Consider the following 18,659-nt stretch of genomic DNA (forward strand, 5'->3'; position numbering starts at 1 on the left):
CTCTGAACGGGCAGACATATTGACTGCAATCTGTAAATAAATGGCTTAAGGTTAGCCCTGAAGTAGCCACCAGTAGGCTGGTGACACCCAGGTTTTGCAAGCAAATGTCTAACCAGGCACGCTGCCGATCAACAACCCCACCCGCTCTGATGGCAATGGCTGAAAAAGTCACTGATCCGATGTGGAACTCTGGGGGAGCCCAGCCGCCTGGGAGTGGAGGCAGCCAAGGGGGACCCAGCTAGAAGAGGACCCGCCTGGGAGACGGAGTCCGTCTGGAGCAGGGTGTCAAACTCAGTTTTCCTTGAGGGCCACCTCAGGGTTGTGTTGGACCTGGGGGGGCAGCAGGTTGCGGGGAAGGGGGCGTGGCCAGCTTGACATCAGTCATGTGTGGGGGGGGGGCTGTGGTGGTCCAAGTGCTCTGCCAGCAAAAACGGGCTCTCCCTTTGGCAGAGAAAATGGCCCTCCTGAGCTCCGTTTTCGCTGGCAGAGCCCCGTGGGCCGGTCTTTTGCTGTTTCCAGGGTGGCCCCTGGGCCAGATCCAAGCACGCCACAGTTCGAATCCGGCTTCTGGACCTGAGTTTGACACCGCTGGTCTGGAGGGATAGGGCTGGGGCCCTGGAGAGCTGGGCTGAGGGGGCTGGAGGCTGTGGCTGGTTCAGAATGAAGGGGGAGCCGGAAGCAGCCGATGGGGGAATGTTGTGGGGCTCATCTCTTTCATGCCACTTGGACCTGCATCCACTATGGGAACTCAGCAGTGGGGGGCAGTGACTGAAGGGCCAAGGGAGGAGAGTCCTGGGACCTCTTGAACTGACAACTGTCTCCTCGAAGGGAGGGAGAAGGGGGGCAAGCGGGGGGCTAGCAACTGTGCCTCTCTTGCTGTCTTCCCTTCTTCTCCTTCACCTCCTTTCTTCTCCTCCTCCTTCCTTCTTCTTGCCTTCCCTCTCCTCCTTCCACCCTTCTTCCTTCTTCCATCTTTCTCCTCCTCCTCCTTCCCCGTGATTGCCTTAATACAGACCGTCCCCCTGCACCTCTGTGGCTGATGCTCTCCCAAAGGTGAGCCTGAAGGTGGAGTCAGGTGGGGGCCGGAGGGTCAGGGGAGGGGGCTGCTGCTGTCAGCAAGAGGGGAGGCACCTGATCAGATGCCAAGAGCCCAGCAGGTAAAGAAGGGGAACGAAGGGGAAATCGGGACGCTCATCAACTTGTGTGGTTCACGGGGGGGGGGGGCGGGGGGGGAGCTGTCCACCCAAGAAGTGCTGATGCCCTCGGGCCAGGCCGGCCCCTCTTTCCGCCCTCCCCGCGGTTGGATGTGCGGCCCTCTCTGGGAATCAGCCAAACTCCTCGGGACTCACTTTGCGGGTGCGGGGGAGGGAGCTCCGTAGTAACAGCACCAACACACCGCAAGTTGTTTTACTGTTCCTAGTAGGAAAAAAAAACCTTTAAAGTGTTCGTGACTCGCTAAACTTGGGCAGAGGAAGCAGCCAAGCTGCCTTTGCCCCCCATTCCCCAGTCTCGTGTCTAGAAGGGTCCGAAGCATCCCGAGCGCCACGTCCAACCAGCCGCTGCCCACCTCCCCTGATTTGCAGGTGGCCTGACTGACAGGCGTCACCTGGAGTAGCCAGAGGGAGGGCGAGCCAAGGAAAGGCGCGTGGGGCTGAGCAGTGGACGCTGCCTGGACGTGAGAGACCCAGAGTGGGGAAGATCCGGTCTGATCTTCTCCTGCCAAAAACGGCCCCTCCCCCAAGCCGCATTTGAGGAATGACTCCAGACTTTGGAAAGGGAAATAAAGTTGACTGAAGTTCGGGCTTCTGCCCACCTTGGCACTAGCCGAGAAGAAGCCCCTCCCCCCTTGGCAGGCGCCGCTTCTCTTCTCCAGGGTCGATTCCCCCTTTCCCCGCATGCAGCCAGGATCTGGGAGGCAAAGGAGGAGTGGTAGATGGAAGCTATGTTGGCACCACTAGGCATCGCTTCCTCTCCATCCTTTGCCGGGCTTGGCTGAATCCCTCCGAAGAATGTCCGGTGCCTCCAAAGTGGCCACGAAGGCCTGGCGAAGCTCTCCCAGGCGGGACCCCCATCCTGCAGCCCCTTCCCGTGCCCCCCCCCCCCACAATACTTGGCTGCTTGCTTCCTTAGCCGACCGGCTGGCCGGCCTCCCCCCACAATACTCCCTCTCGCTCCCCCTCCCGTCCGACGGTTATAAATAGCTGCCTCTGCCCGTTCCCTAAATTTCCCGCTGACGTCGCGCCCACGTCATTGCGTAGGCTGCTGCTTTTCTGTGAATGAGCCGCGAGATCCCCGTTACTACGAGCCGGTCTCTATAAAAACCTCGACGGCGCCCGAAGCAGCTCCGCAGCCCTGCCGCCGCCGAAGGACGTCGCCGCTCCTCTGCCGGGAAGGGCGCGCTGCCCGCGGGACGGCCAGAGGGAGAGACGACGGCAAGGAGCGCAGCCCGAAGACCGGCGGGGGTCGACTGCCGCCCGGGCAGGTAAGAACTGCGCTGGGCCACCCAAAGCCCCGGGCCGGACGGATCCGCGCCTCCCGGCCCCTTGACAGCGCGGGGCCTGCTCCCCCCCACCCGCGCCGTCTGGCTTCCGACGGAGCGCCACCTCCGAGCCCTCTCGCTTGCGGTCCCAGGCGGAGTGCGACCCGAAGTCCCCCTCGGCGCCGCGGGAGTCCACACGGACCCCATTGGCTGCCAGGGCGAGCACGTGGGTCCGGAGAGCAGCCCGCGGGGCAGCGGGTCCGAGTCCCCTTCCCCCGAAGAGTCCGGCGCGTGGGGCTTCCCCCCTCGGCCAAAAGCCTCTTAGAGTCTGGTAGCAACAAACACGAGGGCGGGGGGGGGGCTACCTTTAGCCATGGCCACGCCTCCCTAACCCAGAGAGAGCACAAGGGGGGGGGGGAGACTGGGAGATCATCCTTCTTGGCGCCCCTCCTCCCTCCTGCGGATCCGCCCCTCCTCCGCTGCTACCTGTTGCCGGGCGTCCACCGGCCGTCCCTGCCTTTTTCAGTGCCGCGGGGGGGGGACCTCCTATTTCTCCGCCCCCAACCTACCTGAAAGGCTGGCGGCGGCGGCAGAGCAGCCTTTGCCACGGAGGCGCTCGAATCACCTTGAGCCGGAGAACGAGAGGCAGCCGGAAGCTGGGACGGGGGGCGCCAGCTGCCAGCCAGTTCTGCCCCCTCCCTCGCCCCGCCAAGCCAAGCTTTCGCCTCTGTCTCCGCCCAGGGAGGGCGGGCAGTGCCCCCAAATGCAGGGCTGCCAAGACGGGGAGTGGAAAGGCCAGATACCCCCACCCCAGGCCTGATCCATTCGGGGAGGGCTGTGCGTGGGAGGGGGCTCAAAGTCTAGGGAAGGGGCTCGCGCTCTTGCCGCCTTCGTTGCGCGCACAGACCGTCCTCAGCTCCGGAAGTGACACTCGGATTGTGATCATGAATCGGAGTTTTTAAAGGGTGGAGCAGAAGCCGCGGAGCCCCTCCCCTCCAAACATCTCCGGACCTTTGAGGCTGGGCGTCCAGCTGTGGACAGGCGAGCGGTCGGCGGGGTCCGAAGCGCTTAGACTCTAGGCGCAGAGCGAGCCAGGAGCCAGGATTAGCCGCGATCGTGTGAAGGAGAAGCAAGCGTGTTTACCTTGAATGGCGCAACAGCAGTGGAGACCAAGGGTGGTGGTGGTGGTGGTGGTGGTTATTGGGGTCTTTGCCTGCCGAGAGGTTCGCCCAGGAAGTAATCACGTGCCCCTGCCCCCCCTCTTGGTGAGAAAGGAAAGTGTGGCGGGGGGGCTCTGTCCGAAGACCCCCGAACCGCCCCTCCCGCCCCCGGTCAGCTCGTCAGGACCTTGGCTCTAGACTGCTTACTGCTCCGGGTGTGAGAGACACAGTAACAGTCTACAGTCATGGCCACTGAAGTCTGGCAGCCGCAACGGGGCTTTCTCCAGCGGCCGTTCGGGGGGTGGGGGTGGGGGGCAAGGAGCAACGCTCCCCACCGGCACAAGGAAGCTCCGAGGCTGTGGAAACCTCGGGCAAGTCGCGTGATTCCTGGTTGAGAAATGGGACTTCGCTGCTCTCCCGAGTCTGGTGTCCTTCCCCCCCCCCCGCCCCCCCAGCAGTTCATTCACTGAGTTTCTCCCCTCTTCCTGGGTAGGGCTGGGTGTACCCCTTGATGTATCAGCCTCCGTGTTCCTGGCCTTTAAAATGGGCTGATCGGTGAACCATGGAGTTTCCTTCATCGGATTCTGAGCCTTGGGCCGCTGTCTCTGCTACTTGCCTCTGCAGCTTTAAACTCTCCTCTTTGCTGTGGAGCTGTGGAGGCCTGAACCAAGATTTCCCTCCGGGAATTGGGGGGGGGGCATCCCTGGAGGCTTCCAAGAAGAGTTTGGAGAGCCATAGGTCTGAAACGGTAGGGTTTCCTACCTGAGCAGGGAGTGGACTAGAAGACCTCCAAGGTCCCTTCCAACTCTGTGATTCTGGGAAGAAAGCCAGCCCCCGTGGTGCTTCCTGCTCTGCCTGGCCAAGAGAGAAAGGAGCCCATTTTAAATCAAGGCTGGGGGGGAGGCTGTTGGCAAGGGGGGGTGGGGGGGCTAGGGCAGGCCTTGCCAGGGAATGGCTGCTCTGTCTCTCTGGCTCCTTTCTCCATTGGGGGGGGGGCACCACAGGACCAGCTGTCCTCCAGGCAGGGCACTGGGTGAGGAGGGGGCAGTGGAGGGACAAGGGGGGGGGAATGTGGCCCTGCAGCGTGGGAGGTCTTCTCCTTTTGGAGGGCAGCCGCAGGGGGGCGGGCCTTGGTGGTTATCATTCCGTGATCAAGATGGCAACTGGTGACCCCTAGAGGGCAGCACTGGAGGCTCTGTGGTCAACCCAAAAAGGAAGGGAGGCCAACAGGAGAACCCCGAAGAGCTGAAGGGTCCTGGAAGGAGGGGGATCCAGGGGAGAGGGCCCCTGGCTGGCCCCAAACATCCCGTAGCCCTGGGACACGGACGCTCAGGAAGGGAAACGGGCTTCTTTTGGTCGTCTTGAAGAGAAGGAAAAAACCAGGAGACCAGGGCTTCACTTCAGAAGGTACAATCTAAAGGCCACAAAGGCAGAGGTACCCCATTTTTATTATTTTGGGGGACACTAGCAATATGTGTTCCTTCGGGAGACCCAAAAGACAAGATGGAAGCCAGAGACTGTAAGAAACAGGATCAGGGAGAATTATAAACATTTTTCAGTTTTTTAAATTGTTAAATGTTTTTTTGAACATTTCTAATACAGGTAGTCCTCGACTTACAATGGTTCATTTAGTGGCCATTCAAAGTTACACTGAAAAAGTGACGTGTTGCTTGCAACCATCGTGGCCTCCTCCTGGTCACGTGATCAAAATCCGGACACTTGCCAAGTGGCTGGTTCATATTTACGACGGTTGCAGCGTCCCATGATCACGCGATTCCCTTTTGTGACCTCCTGACAAGCAGAGTCAATGGGGAAGCCGGATTCGCTTGACAACTGCATCGATTCACGTAACAATTGTGGAAAGGTCGCAAAATCAGGCAAAACTCACTTAACAACTGTTTTGCTTAGCAACAGAAATGTTGGGCTCATTTGTGGTTGTAAGTTGAGGATCACCTGTTCTGTACGTCACCCACAGTGGACACAATGGGCGTTGCTGGGCGTAAACCAAAGGCCTCCGGTTGTTACAAGGATCTCGAAGGGTCCCGAGTCCCAGGGAAACGGGGGAGCCAGCTCAGCCCTCCTGGGCCGTCTCTGACCGATAAACCTTGGGGACCCCGTGGGGGGTGGGTGAGGGGGGACTGGAGGGGAGCAACAGTTGGGCCGGTCTTCAGAGAGGGAGGAAAGGGTGGTCCCTGGAGACCCTCAACCGGATGCCCGCAGATCCTTCTTCCCAAAGGCAACTGGGCTTCCTGGGTGTTTTCTTCCAAAACATTTCACTTCTCAGGACTGAAGAAGCTTCTGGGATGAAAAACAAAATGTTTTCAAGGGGAAAAAGCCAAGAAAATCCAGTTGCCTTTTGGGGAAAACATCTTTGGGGCAACTGTGGCTGGATGGTTGAGTCTCTCCATGGGCATCAATCTGGTGGAGATGAAGGGAGAGTCCAGAGCAGGAGGAAAACGATGAGGAAGGGGAGGTCAAGGGGGAAGCCCCTCTGGAGGAACAGGGCGGTGGCTAGTCTTGATTTGAGGAGGAGGAGAAGCTTTGCCAGGTTTCCCTTCATCTCATCTTTCTCTGCTTCCTCTGGCAATAACTAGGGTTGCGATCCAAGAAAGAGGCGCTGAGAGTTTAGCAGACTTATTAGGAATCTAATTAATTAGATTTATAGGGTGGCAATACAGGAATTGTTATAAACATTTTCCTTTTCAAGCCTCCACGGAGGGGTAAATCAAAGCATTTAGAGACTTGCTCTTCTTGCACCGTTTGATGCCTGGATCTTTGGAAGATAAAGCAGCCTCGATTTGTAGATAGCTTGGAAACGGTTACTAACCAATTGATCAAGCGGCTCTCGCAGGAGTTTTGATCAGTAGAGGGTGGGGGGTGGGGACGCTGTAGGTGTCTCCATTTCTACAAAGCAGAATCGTAGAACAACAGAGTTGGAAGGGACCTTGGAGGTCTTCTTCTCCAGGGGTCACCAACCTTTCGGACCTCCGGCATCCATAAATTCATAATTTTAAATCTGGCAGATCACTAATATGATCTGCCTAATGACCAGCTGGGTGGGCGTGGCATGGCGGTCATGTGACTGGGTGGGCGTTGCCGACTCGATGGCACTCACTTCGAGGGGCACCTCAACAGCCTCTACCTGCCCCTCCCCTCCCAGCCACTCCTCCCCTGCCCGCCTGGGTTCCTCAGGGCTCCAACAGGAAGCAGTTGTTGGAGCTAAGCAGCCGCCAGGAGAAAGAGTTGGCTCCGTTCAAATTGGAACTGAGAAGGAGGCTCGGCAGAAGCACCTCACTGAGGACTACGAGCATAGGTTTTCCAAGCAGAGGGAAGACCTGTGGGAGGGCAAGGCCAGGTACCGGCCCCTAGAGGCTCAGTGGGCTGAGATGGTCAGCCAGTTCCAGGCCATGATGCAGCCCCACTGGAACGAGGCCCTCTGTCTCTTTGCCACCAGCGGCTCTTCCCTCCAGCCTTTGCCCAAAGCCCCCCAGCAGGAGGCTGAGGCAGACCCCAAGTCAGAATTCCTGCCCCCCTCTGACCCACAGAAAAAGACCCAGGAGGGGGAGACGCTCTGCAGCAACACAGACATTCATTGCACATATCCAGTCCAGAGGCCGTAGTTTGAGGACCCCTGATTGCAATATAAAAGAATGCAAATAATTTTTCTGCAGACCACCAAAACTTTCTCGCAGACCACCAGTGCTCCATGGATCCCCAGTTGGTGGCTGCTCTTCTAGTCCAGCCTCTTGCTGAGGCAGGAAACCCAAAATTATTTCAGACAAATGGCTGTCCGGACTCTTCATACAACCTTCCAATGTTGGAGCAACCACAACTTCTGGAGGCCAGGCCTTCCACTGATTAACTGTTCTGTCCGGTTAAGTGGGAAGTGGATTTCCTTCCAGTAAAGTGATTGCATAGCCGATCGGAAGAGTGGCCGAAGGCGGCCCATGATTCCTCAACAAACCAGAGAGAGAGTTGGGGGCTGGCATACATTCAGTCTTCTTCTCATCAATATATTTACCAATTATATGAAGGAGGACATGGGGGGGGGGGAATGCTTATCGGATATGCAGGTGTTAGCCACATCCTGAATGAGGTTTACTGAAAGAAAGACAGCATGGAAATCTTCAAAGGGAAATCTTGCAATTTGGGAAGATTCTAGAGCTGACAATGTAGGGATCAATCAGTTGGCACATTGGGAATAACGCAACTATTAGAAATTGACTTATCAGACTAAACTTTATTTTTGTCAAGTAATTTAGTTAAAACAGTGAAGATATATAATGTGGACATTGCATATCTTCATTTCAGCAAAGCAACTAACCAGGTACCCCCGTGTTGTGCTCTTTAGGAAACAGCTTAATTGTTTGGGTGGTTGAGAATTCAAGAGATCCGTGCTGGATCTGACTTGAAAAGGCCTTCAGAATTACTCGTCCATGTTTCCTGCTCAAAACAGAGAGCGCTACCGCAAGCTTCAGTCACGCTGGGTTCTCCTTCTTCAGCATGATTAATCGTGTGGATTAAAAGACGCGGGAATACTTTTCATATTTTCAAATAACGTGGCATTATCTGGGATAAATAATATGCTAGAAGGAAGGATTAGGATTACAAACAATCTTGATACATTAAGCAAACAGCCTGAAATGTAATGCACAATTCTCTACTTAGGAAACAGAAATCAAATGAAAGGATCCAGATTGCTAATAAAGAGCCATAATAATGCAGGATCCAGTGTGAGTCTGTCACCGGGACCAGAGGTTGGGCCTTCCTGGCTTTCTGACTGGCGCTGGATCCCATCGTCCTGAGGGACTTTCGGTGACACCCTTCGCTGGAGAGAAGTTCCCTCGGGATGATGGGCTCCAGCACCAGTCAGAAAGCCAGGAAGGCTCTGTCCCGGTGACCGGCCCTCACTGCACCCTGCAACATGACCCTGGGCAGAGGTAGATTCGCCTCCATTCATGAGCAGCAAAAACAATTATAAGTGAAAATAGATTTTGGGGCTTTAGTGAACCACAAATGAATTGCAAGCCGGTAGGCCAACATGGCTGCAAAAAAGCTAAATTTAAGCTTAGCCTCCATCTGCAGAAGTACAATTTCCAAACCACAGGTGAGGCGTTCCACTTTATTTTGCTGTGGCCAGGCCCCCCGAGCCCTGGATCTCGTCTTGAGCACTTGATGGCCACAGAGAATTCAGGATGGCTTCAGAGGAAAGGAACAAGACAATTAGAGGGCTAGAGATGGGACTCTCTGGGACAGATGGGGAGGTTCAGTCTCTTGAGGAAGGTCAGCCAGGGATCGAGGCCCCCACCCTGCAGAGGGCAAGACGGCGGAGTCACGGATCTGCGTTATGGGACAGCAGATTTGTAGGGAAAGAAGTTCCTGAGTAATTTCCCCCAGACTGACAATTGAGCCAAGGGATGGTGGGCTTCCTTCGCTAGAGAGGTTCAAGTGGAGGTTGGAATCCCCTTTGCTGGGATGCTTTCCATGCACTGAGAAGAGGGTTGGACTTGATGACCTCAAGGGAACCTCCCAACTGAAGGATTCCGGAGTAGAATTTTCCCTGAAAGGAGAAGGAAGATTAATTTCAAGCCCCTAACAGCGAAAACATGAAGCAAGATTCCCAGGAATCTCATTTCATGGATTGAAAGCCAGGAGAAAAGATACAGAATCTCGGAAACCAAATACAGGCAGTCCTTGACTTATAGCAGTTCACTTAATGACCATTCAAACTTACAACGTACTGAAAAAATGCCTTATGGTCATTTTTCACACTTATGACCATTGCAGCCTCCCCGTGGCAACCGGATCCAAATTCAGGCACTGGGCGACTCTGTTTATGACGGTTGCAATGCCCCAGGGTCATGTGATCACCTTTTGCAATCTCCTGATAAGCAAGCTCAGTGGGAAAGCCAGATTCACTTAACGGCCAACATGTTACTAACTTAACAACTTAACTAATCAACTGCAGTGATTCACTTAATGACTGTGGCAAGAAAGGCCGTAAAATGGGGCAAAACCCACTTAACAAATGTCTTGCTTAGCCACAGAGATGTGTGGTGGTAAGTCAAAACTCTACTTGAAGCAAGTGAGCACTTGTGGATTCCTTTCCTGCTCCCCAATGTCTGAACCGAAGGGCTAACAGCTGCTTCACCAAATGAGACTGAACTGTCCATCTGCTTTCGGCTCCTTGTTCTCTCTTGGCCTCTGAGGATTCTGGTGGTTCTACAATAGGATGTTGTGCACCTCAGAGTGAAGAAAGTGATCATCGTCCAGAATCAAAAAGGAAGACCTTATCCAATTCTCTTTCGAAAGGACAAAGACACTCAAAGGTTTTAGAGAAGCAGAACAAGATAAGCAGTCTGCTTCGGCAGTTCCAGGGGAGTTTGAATCCTTCAGAGACTGAGAGATGTGGTCTGAAATGATATACAGTTTCCTGCTTCAGCAGGAGGTTAGACTAGAACACCTCCAAGGTCCCTTCCAACTCTGTTATTTGTTAAGGTCCACATTTCCCCTGGCCGAGCACTGAGTTGCATGGAGGACCCAAGGAACCGGCTGTGGTCGCTGTCCGCGGTGCTGAACTCCAGCCTTGAACGTTTGGGGTAGCCCAACATCCGGTCTCTTGCATTCCTGGACTTCCCTTAGAATAGGAGTGTCCATCCTTGGCTAGCCTATGGACTTCAACTCCCAGAATCCCCCAGCATAGGGGGATTAAAGTTACCAAGGTTGCTTTACACCCCTGTAGAATCAGGCACTTCCTAGTGAATCAGTACAATTATTTGAAAATTCGGTGGCTCTCTGGTCCCAGAAGTCCAGCCAGGACCCATGTTGTGAAATTGTGACGAGTTGTGATGTTCTTTTCTCAGAAGGCTTCCTGGGGGGCAACGTGGCTGGGATGGTGAAGCACCCCATTTATAAAATGAGGCAGACAGGAGGATAGAGATCCATCTCTAGGTTATTAGCATTGTTAGCAGAGGGTGGGGGACTTTTGTTGCATGTGGGGGAGGGGGAGGCCCAGGAGGAAAGGCTCACAATTGATCTTCTTGGCAGGAAGGAGAAAGTGGAAACTCCTTCCCCAAAGCCCCTTTCAGTCACCTCTTCCTGGTTCCCACCTCAGCCGAAGGGCCGTGGTGACCCACACAGGTGGGATGCCAAGGAAAGGGGGAGAAGCAAAGGAGGGTGGAAGAGGGCGATGGCCCCCACCTCAACGATCAGAGGGCTCTGCCCCCATTTTCAGCCTTGCCTGGGTTTCTGGATCAGCCTGGATGAAATGATTTGGTGGGAGATGGCCAGGATCCTGTCCAAAGGATGGGACCGTTCCCTTTGGGACCTCACACAATGTTTCTGGAGATGGGGGGGGGGGGCTGGGGAGAGACTCCAAGGGGGAGGGGCAGATCAGAGAAAGGATCCGGATTCCCAGCAGGGCAGATCTCTCTGTTCTTGGCTCCTAGCAAGGATGGAGTTTCAGGATGCCGTTCACCACGCCAGCTCATCCTGCGTCTCCAGGGCAACCGTGGCTTTAGATTGTTACTGTGTGGATGTGGGCTGGTAACAGTCTACAGCCATGGTTGCCCGGACTGGACGCCACAACATCGGCGAAGGTGGAGAGCAGGAGAATGGGGGGGGCTGCCCAGAAAGGGGCTAAGGTGACTCCCCCATACCTCCCCTGAGCATTCCAGGTGTGCCTGTTGGAAGGGAGGGGGCACTCGCCCCTCCCTCGCTTCTTTGTGGGGAGATGGGGCCAAGGGTGGCTGGGGAGCTCTTCTGCTCAAACTGCTTCGCCCTCCGAGAGGACCTTCCACCTCAAAATGCAGCAGAAGTGATTGAAGAGCAGACCTGCAACCCTCCTCTCCAAAGTCTTATGGGGGACGGTCTCTGTGGCTGTGCAGCATTGAGAAAATCCTATTCACTCATCGGTCGCCAAACAGACCTACGTGTCCATTGAACTATCTGGATCCAGCGAGGGTGAATTGCTGAATGCCAGGAAGTAAGAGGACGGCCCCACACTTCCATTCCTGGCATGGGGCAATGGGGCACAGGAGGACTCATCATCCAGGCAAATGCCAAGCCCACCCAAGAGCCAAGGTGGCGCAGTGGTTAATGCAGCACTGCAGGCTACTGCTAGATCAGCAGGTCAGCGGTTCAAATCTCACCGGCTCAGGGTTGACTCAGCCTTCCATCCTTCCGAGGTGGGTAAAATGAGGACCCAGATTGTTGGGGGCAATATGCTGACTCTCTGTAAACCGCTTAGAGAGACCTGAAAGGCCTATGAAGCGGTATATAAGTCTACTGCTATTGCTATATTGCTATTACCCTGTGCATGAATGAGGACCCAGGTTTGCCCCACAACTTCTGTGGTTAAAGAGGTCAGGTGGAGGAAGGCCTTTCCCTGCCTGACTAGAAAAGGATGCATCTGTCTTTGTCTCTGTCTGCCTCCCTCCCTCCCTCCCTCCCCTCTTCTCTCTCTCACACACACAGAGCTCTGCCTTCACAGTCATTCCCCTCACAGAGGTAGGTGGAGGGGCAGCAGAGCTGCAGGGACCCTCTGAATGGGGCTGCAGGGGGTTTTGAGGAAGGGCTGCAGGTGCAGCTTCTGGAAAAGAGGCTCCCAGCACCAGTGGGGCTATTTATGGGCTCTCTCCTTCCAGCAAGTCCCAAGGCTCTGCAGACAGCTGGTGCGACAGGTCCCTGTGCAGGGCAGCCTTGCGCAGCTGCAAACAGGGCAGGGGAGGGAGTTTGGCTCAGCCAGGCTTCAATTCCTCCCGTGGCTCTTTCTGAAAAAACTTCCAGGTAACCCTCCCTTCCTCTGTGGCCTCGGAATCTCCTGCAATGGCTAGATCTCCATCTGCTGCCTCCACTTCTCATCCTTAATCCGCCAGAATGAATTCCAAGGGGATGATCAGAAGAGATCCCAACTGCTCAGAGCAGAAAAAGCCATTTAAACCGAGTGTGAAAGGGCAGAGTTTATTCCAACTTCTTTATTCTAGCCACTCTTCCTCCCCCCTCCCCCGCGTGTCTTCTTCCTTTGGACTCTGAGTAGTTCCCTCCGTCTCTACTGGTTGGACCCGATGCCCCAGGAAACCTGTCATTTTCCAAGGACAGCAGAGGTGGGGCGACTACCCCAGATGCAAACTGGCACTCAGTTGAAAGAACTCCTCTCTGGAGAGGCTGGGAGGTGCTAGAAGGATCTTGACCCCAATCAAGGGGGGAGGTCAGTTGAGAGAGGCGGCCGCTGGGCTGTGCCCTCCAGTTGGGCAGTTGCCAGGCGTCCAGAGCAGATCTCAACATGCCCAGGGAGACGGCAAAAGCACTCCCCCTCTCCATGACAGCCCCAAATATTGGGGGGGGGCGGGGGAGGTGGAGCTATCAGCTCAGCAACAAAGGTGTTCATGTAACCCCAAAAGTGCGAAGGCAGAACAGGCCTGGCTGCTCTCGTGCCAGTAGAGGAGGCCTTTGGCTGGTTGGGAAAGAACAGTCTCTGCTGACACTCTCGGACACACACACACACACACACACACACACACACACACACGGGGGGGGGGGCAGGACTGGGCAGGCTGAGAAGGGAAGCAAGCCAACAACAGTCCTGTCTCCATCCAGTTTTAAGGCCTCCCTTCCTTCCAGTTGCAACAGGTAAGGTGGGGTGGGGTGTCCCAAGGCCACCAGGGCTCTGTAAGTGTCACTCACCACTTCTTGTCCACCCAGCCTGAGGCCATGGGAACTGGCCTTCTGGCGCCTCACAGCCGAGCAGGAAGGCCAGGCCAACAGAACAGACCTTTGGGGGGGGGGGAAGTGGGCCTGGGGGGGCGAGTGCAGGGGGCTCTTGGGACAAAACTCCTCCAACCCCCCATCACCGCCTCACAAACATGGCTGTGCACACAGACCTTCACAACTGATTCCGCCCTCTGAGCTCTGCCACGGGCCGCCTCCATGCGCCTGCCTGGAAGTAGGAGATCCGGTTCCGTGCAGGAAGAGCCCGGCAGTCAGAAGCGTGGCACGACAAAACCGCGCTATGCAAAATAGCGGAGATTAAATCGCGTTGCTAAAGTCGCGACGTCATCACCGCGCGTCATCACCGCGGGGACAACAGCGCGGCGACAGAAGGGCGTTCTTTGCCTCCAAAGGTAGCCCTCCTCCTCCAGCTGACAGCGGCAGCGGGCACGGGGCAAAGCGGGCTGCCCAGCAGCAGCAGCAGCCGCCTGCGGGAAGGGTCCAGCACAGCCACGGGGGGCAGCAGGAAGCCCGCGGGGGCCCCGAGCAGGGCCGCCGATGCTGGCGGCGGAGGAGGACGCAGCAGCAGCGGCGGCTGAGGCTCTCCCGGGGCCGGCGAAGCAGGCTTGCCCGGCAGAGGCAGGTCGCCCTCTTCTTCCTCAACAACATCTCCTTGGATGGGCGGCTGCCGCCACCGGGCAAGCCCGCTTCGCCGGCCCCAGGAGATCCTCAGCCGCCGCCCGCCCTGCCTCTTCCTCCGGGGGAGGCCACCCGTCCAAGGAGATGTTGTTGAGGAAGAAGAGGGCAGCCTGCCTCCGCCGGGCAAGCCCGCTTCGCCGGCCCCGGGAGAGCCTCAGCCGCCGCCGCGTCCTCCTCCGCTTCCTGCTGCCCCTCCCCGCGGCTGAGCTGGACCCTTCCCGCAGGCTGCTGCTGCTGCAGGGCAGCCTGCTTTGCCCCGTGCCCGCTGCCGCTGTCAGCTGGAGGAGGAGGGCTACCTTTGGAGGCAAAGAACGAAGCATGTAGAACGCCCTTCTGTCACCGCGCTGCTGTCGCGGCGGTAGGGTCGTTTTTTTCTTAGCGCTTCGGACGCCACGGATTTGCCTCTGCACTTATGTCGGCGCGGATAAGGGCATCGCGGTTTTGTGGTGGAACCCTTTGGATTCCTCCGCTGTCCCACCCCCACCCGGGTTTGTCTCCCCAGCCTCTCGGCCGCTTCGCCAGAGCAGCCCAGGCCGGGAATCCAGCTGCGGCCGCTGCGGTAGCCGGAAAGGAGCTCCGAAAGAGAAGGAGTGCTGTGCTCAGAGGAGCTGAGCGCTCTGCCGGGAACCTGCTCCCCCTCCTCACCGGCCCCCAAGCGCCCTTTCCTGCCGCAGGTCCAGCGATGGGCTCCCAACCCTTCCCCCCGTCAGGCCAGAAGCTCCGGAGACTGGGCTCTGGTCGGCTTTGGCTTCCAAGGGCACCGGGACTCCTGGGGGCAACTGACCAGGGAAGCCGCTTTTCTCAGGCCCCCTCTAAGGGCAGGGAAGGGGCCTCCGAGGCTCCAGGGCCCGGGACTGATGGTCTGTGGGGCAGGGAGTTCACTGGGGGCCAAGGGTCAGACAAGAGCTGCAGGAGAGGCTGGAGGAGTCCTGGCATTGGTCCAGACGGCCCAGAGCAGCTCAACCTTCCCCTTCTTGGGTGGTTGAACCAAGCCAAAGTCTTCTGGTTTCCCCCACCAACCGACAGGCCTGGATGTTCTGGGGGACAGAGCCCTACCCTGTGGAACTGTTCAAGAGGAGGGGTCTTCAAGAGTGGCCACTTTAAGGCACGTGGACTTCAACTCCCAGAATTCCTCAGGCGGCCATGCTGCTAAGGGATTCTGGGAGGTGAATTGCTGCTATTGCTGAGCAGGCCCAGGAGGGGGGAGGTGCCACCCAGCACACCCCCCTTGCCCCTCAGGGCACATCTGGAGCAGCCACGGTCTTGGTTGTGCAGGATCCCCCTCCAGCTCAGGGAAAGGAGAAAACCACCCAGAGGATGAGAACCCCATTCAACGTTGCCCACTGAGGAGGGATGCGGGGTCTCTTCCTCCTCCTGGGGCGGAGACTGAGGGCTGCAGAAAAAGGAGGAGGAAGAAGCTGTGAACCTTTGCAGGCCCTGGTGCCCTGCTGAGGCGAGGCCTCTCCCTTTGGCCTGGCTCCACATGCCACCCCCAGCCTCCGCTGGCCAGATCCCTGGAGAACCCAGGACACCCTTCCGAGGGAGTGGGTGGAGGCTGCTCTGCTCCCCAGCTGGGTGACTTGACCTTCCCCGCTGCAAGGGTGAGCTCAGCCCCAGTGCAGGAGAGCCTCTTGCAAGTGGCCAGGCTCCTATTGCCACCTGCAGTTCCCAGGGTCCTCGGCCAATGGGGCCCCACTGCTGAACACGCCCCAAGGGCACCAGGTGGGGGGAGGCTGGTGGAGGTGGCCAGGTGAGGAAACAGACTTGGGTAGAAGAATGGGGAGTCTGGGGACCCTCTCCTCCCAATTCCTCTCCTGATGAATGCAAACAGGGTGATCCATTGGGAAGGCTGGGTACTTTCTCTGCAAACTTCAGCCAGGCCAATCAGACAACAGCTGCAGGTCAGACCCCCCCCTGGATCCCAGAAATGGGCTGCTCTGCCTGCCTCCTTCCTGGCCCAGCCTGCAGCTCTGGGCTTCCTCACAGGCCCAAGTTTCCTCCGAGTTCACTCAGTGAAGACATCCGTCCCACAGGTGGAAAAATGCAGAGACGGGAAGCAGCACTGCCCTCTTGTGGATAAGGAAAGTCCCTACACAGCCACTTCCAGGAGGATTCTTGGCTTTTGGCTTCAACATCCAACCGTTCCCACAACTGCACAAGGCCCAGCCAGGGGCTCAGCCAGGGGTTCAGCCAGGGGCTCAGCCGGCGGACAGACAGATTGGGAGCCACCATCGCCACTCCAGGAATTCTCTGGATTTGCAACTCTGGCCGGCCGGCCTTCGCACAACCGCTTTGGAGTATTTGTGCTGCTAATCCCCTTTTACCCCAGGGAGAGGAACCAGTCTGGCTTGGTAGAACCCCCCCCCCCCCCAAATAAAATAAAATGGGTAGCAACCTCCTTAATTGTGGTGTGGCCCTGCAATACGTGGGATGGAAAAACTTCCCTCCTTCCCCCCCAGGAGTGGCATGTAGCAGTGACAAATTACACTTGGTTTAAAAGCTTCAAGCTTCTGCTGTCCTTAATCACTGCTGGAAAAGCCCAGAATCACAGGCAACATCTTTGAGAGTAATCTCCCTTAAATTTTACCAAAAAGCGAGGCTTGGGAGGCAGACACTGCGAGGAGACCTTCCTTTGGGTGGAGTAATGAGAGGGAAGAGGAGCTGGCCAAATGGAGCCAAGAAGATTAAATGAATCAAGAGTCACAAGTCCAAAATCATTTAATTTCCCCTATTCAACTTCTATTAAAACGAAGCTTATCAATCAATCAGAACAGACCCAGAAGGGACTACGGGGGTCTTCCAGGGTCTCAAGCAGGAGACCTTATACCATGCCAGGCAAGTGGCTGTCCAATCTCTCTTTAAAAGCCTCCAGTGATTTTGGCAACTTTTGATGGGCAGCTGCAACAGCCGTCCCTGGAAGCCTTTTCCTGATTCACTTTGACTCCGTTTTAGCTCTCCAGGAACACCCAGACCTGCTTCGGAGGCTCCACTGGGGTGGGAAACCCCACCAGGACTCCAGAGTCCCTGCCTTCCTCTTCCTCTTGCAGGATCGGACCTGGCAAGGAGGACAAAGGATGGTTATTGACACCCCCGTCAGGGCTGTGATTCAGACAGCAGGAGATCCAGCAATCCTCTCATCTGGGAGGAAGACGCTTATCTTGCGGCAGTGGAGATGAGCAAAGGGAGCTGCCCATTCTTCCTCCAAGCAGACTGACCAGCGGCAAGTCCCACATCCCAGGACAGGGATGAGTCCCCTCTTCAGTCCGATCCTGAAATCTGTCCCTGAACTGAGAGGGAAGGCAGATCTGCAACCTGGCTGCCTGGCAAGTCCCCCCATTGTCATCAGCCAAGCACTTGGGGGAACCAGCCTGAGAGGCAGCACTGTGAACGCTCCGACGCTCCAAAGAGGGAAGGAAGGGCCGAGGCGTCTCGAGGGGGGCTTCGGCGGCTCCGACGGTCTTGTACCCCAAAAGGTCCCTTAACTGTAGCAGGGCAACCTCCAGGCAGGGGCCGTTATCGACCGCTTGGGGCAGAGGCCGGGTCGGTGTTTTCCGGGTCTCCGGTACGGGGCTCTCCTCCTCCTCCTCCGCCGCCTCCCGCAGCCTGACTCGAGACCGGACCTTCGCCCGAGCCCCGCGGGGAAGGCGCCCAGCGCGAGTCCGAGGCGGCTGGGGCCGCCGGCGGCAGTCGGGGCGGGCCGGGCTCCTCGTCCTCCTCCTCCGCGGGGCCCTGGAAGCGGCGCAGGAAGCCCAGGTAGGCGGCCCTCTGCGCGGCGGCGGCGGGGACGAAGTGGCCGCCGTCGTGGGCCAGCAGGGCGGGGCGGGCGAAGCGCTCGGCCAACGCCCGGCTCTCGGCCGCCGGGATGACGCGGTCGTCGCGCCCGAAGACGTGCAGGCTGGGCGCCCGCAGAGACCCCGCCGCCGCCGCCGCCGCCTCGGCCACGGGGAAGCCGGAGAAGAGCAGGGCGAAGCGGAAGGGGAAGCGCCCGTCCCCGGCCTCCCGCAGCGCGCACAGCAGCCCCGCCAGCGCCGCGCCCTGGCTGAAGCCCAGCAGGCCGTCCACCGGGCCCCGCTCCGCCAGCGCCGCCGCCACCGCCCGCAGCGCCGCCCCCGGCTCCGGCCCGCCCGGCCCGCCCTCCGGCCACCACGCGCGCGGCTCCCCCTCGGCTCCCGGCGGCTCCCCGTCGTCCGGCAGGCGGTGCGGGGCGTCCAGGTAGAGGAGCCGGGCGCGGCCTCGCAGGGCCTTCCGCAGCGCGCCGGTCCGGGCGCGGAACCGCTCGGCGTTCTGCCCGTAGCCGTGGAGACAGAGCAGCCGCAGCTCCCCCGCGCCCGGCGCCCCCGCCATCCCCTTCCGGGTCGGGCGACGGAAGCCCCGCAGCGACCTTCCGCCCGGCCAATCGGAACGCGGAAGCGTCTCCCCGGCAACCGCGCGGCGAATCCATCCGTCCCTGGGGCGGCGCCTCCGGAGGGGAGTGCGCATGCGCGACCGTCTCCTCCGCCTGTCGCTTCTGCAACCTGGCGCCCCCGGACCCGAATTGCAGCCCCACTCTGCGGGCCGGCTGGGGATGATGGGCGCCGTGGTCGTCGTGTGTTAAAAAACCTGCGCTACTCGCG

At 57.9% G+C, this 18,659-nt stretch overlaps 1 protein-coding gene across 1 annotated transcript; it reads right to left on the bottom strand.

Moving 5' to 3' along the window:
• Positions 1-16,746: 16,746 nt before the first annotated feature.
• On the bottom strand, positions 16,747-18,395 carry OVCA2 (OVCA2 serine hydrolase domain containing). The gene has a single exon (XM_032216332.1). It carries the CDS (start codon positions 18,388-18,390, stop codon positions 17,560-17,562), a length of 831 nt encoding a protein of 276 aa, XP_032072223.1. The 5' UTR covers positions 18,391-18,395; the 3' UTR covers positions 16,747-17,559.
• Positions 18,396-18,659: the final 264 nt, after the last annotated feature.

This window comes from Thamnophis elegans, chromosome 4 (genome assembly GCF_009769535.1).
Source record: "Thamnophis elegans isolate rThaEle1 chromosome 4, rThaEle1.pri, whole genome shotgun sequence".
Classification (NCBI taxonomy): Eukaryota; Metazoa; Chordata; class Lepidosauria; order Squamata; family Colubridae; genus Thamnophis; species Thamnophis elegans.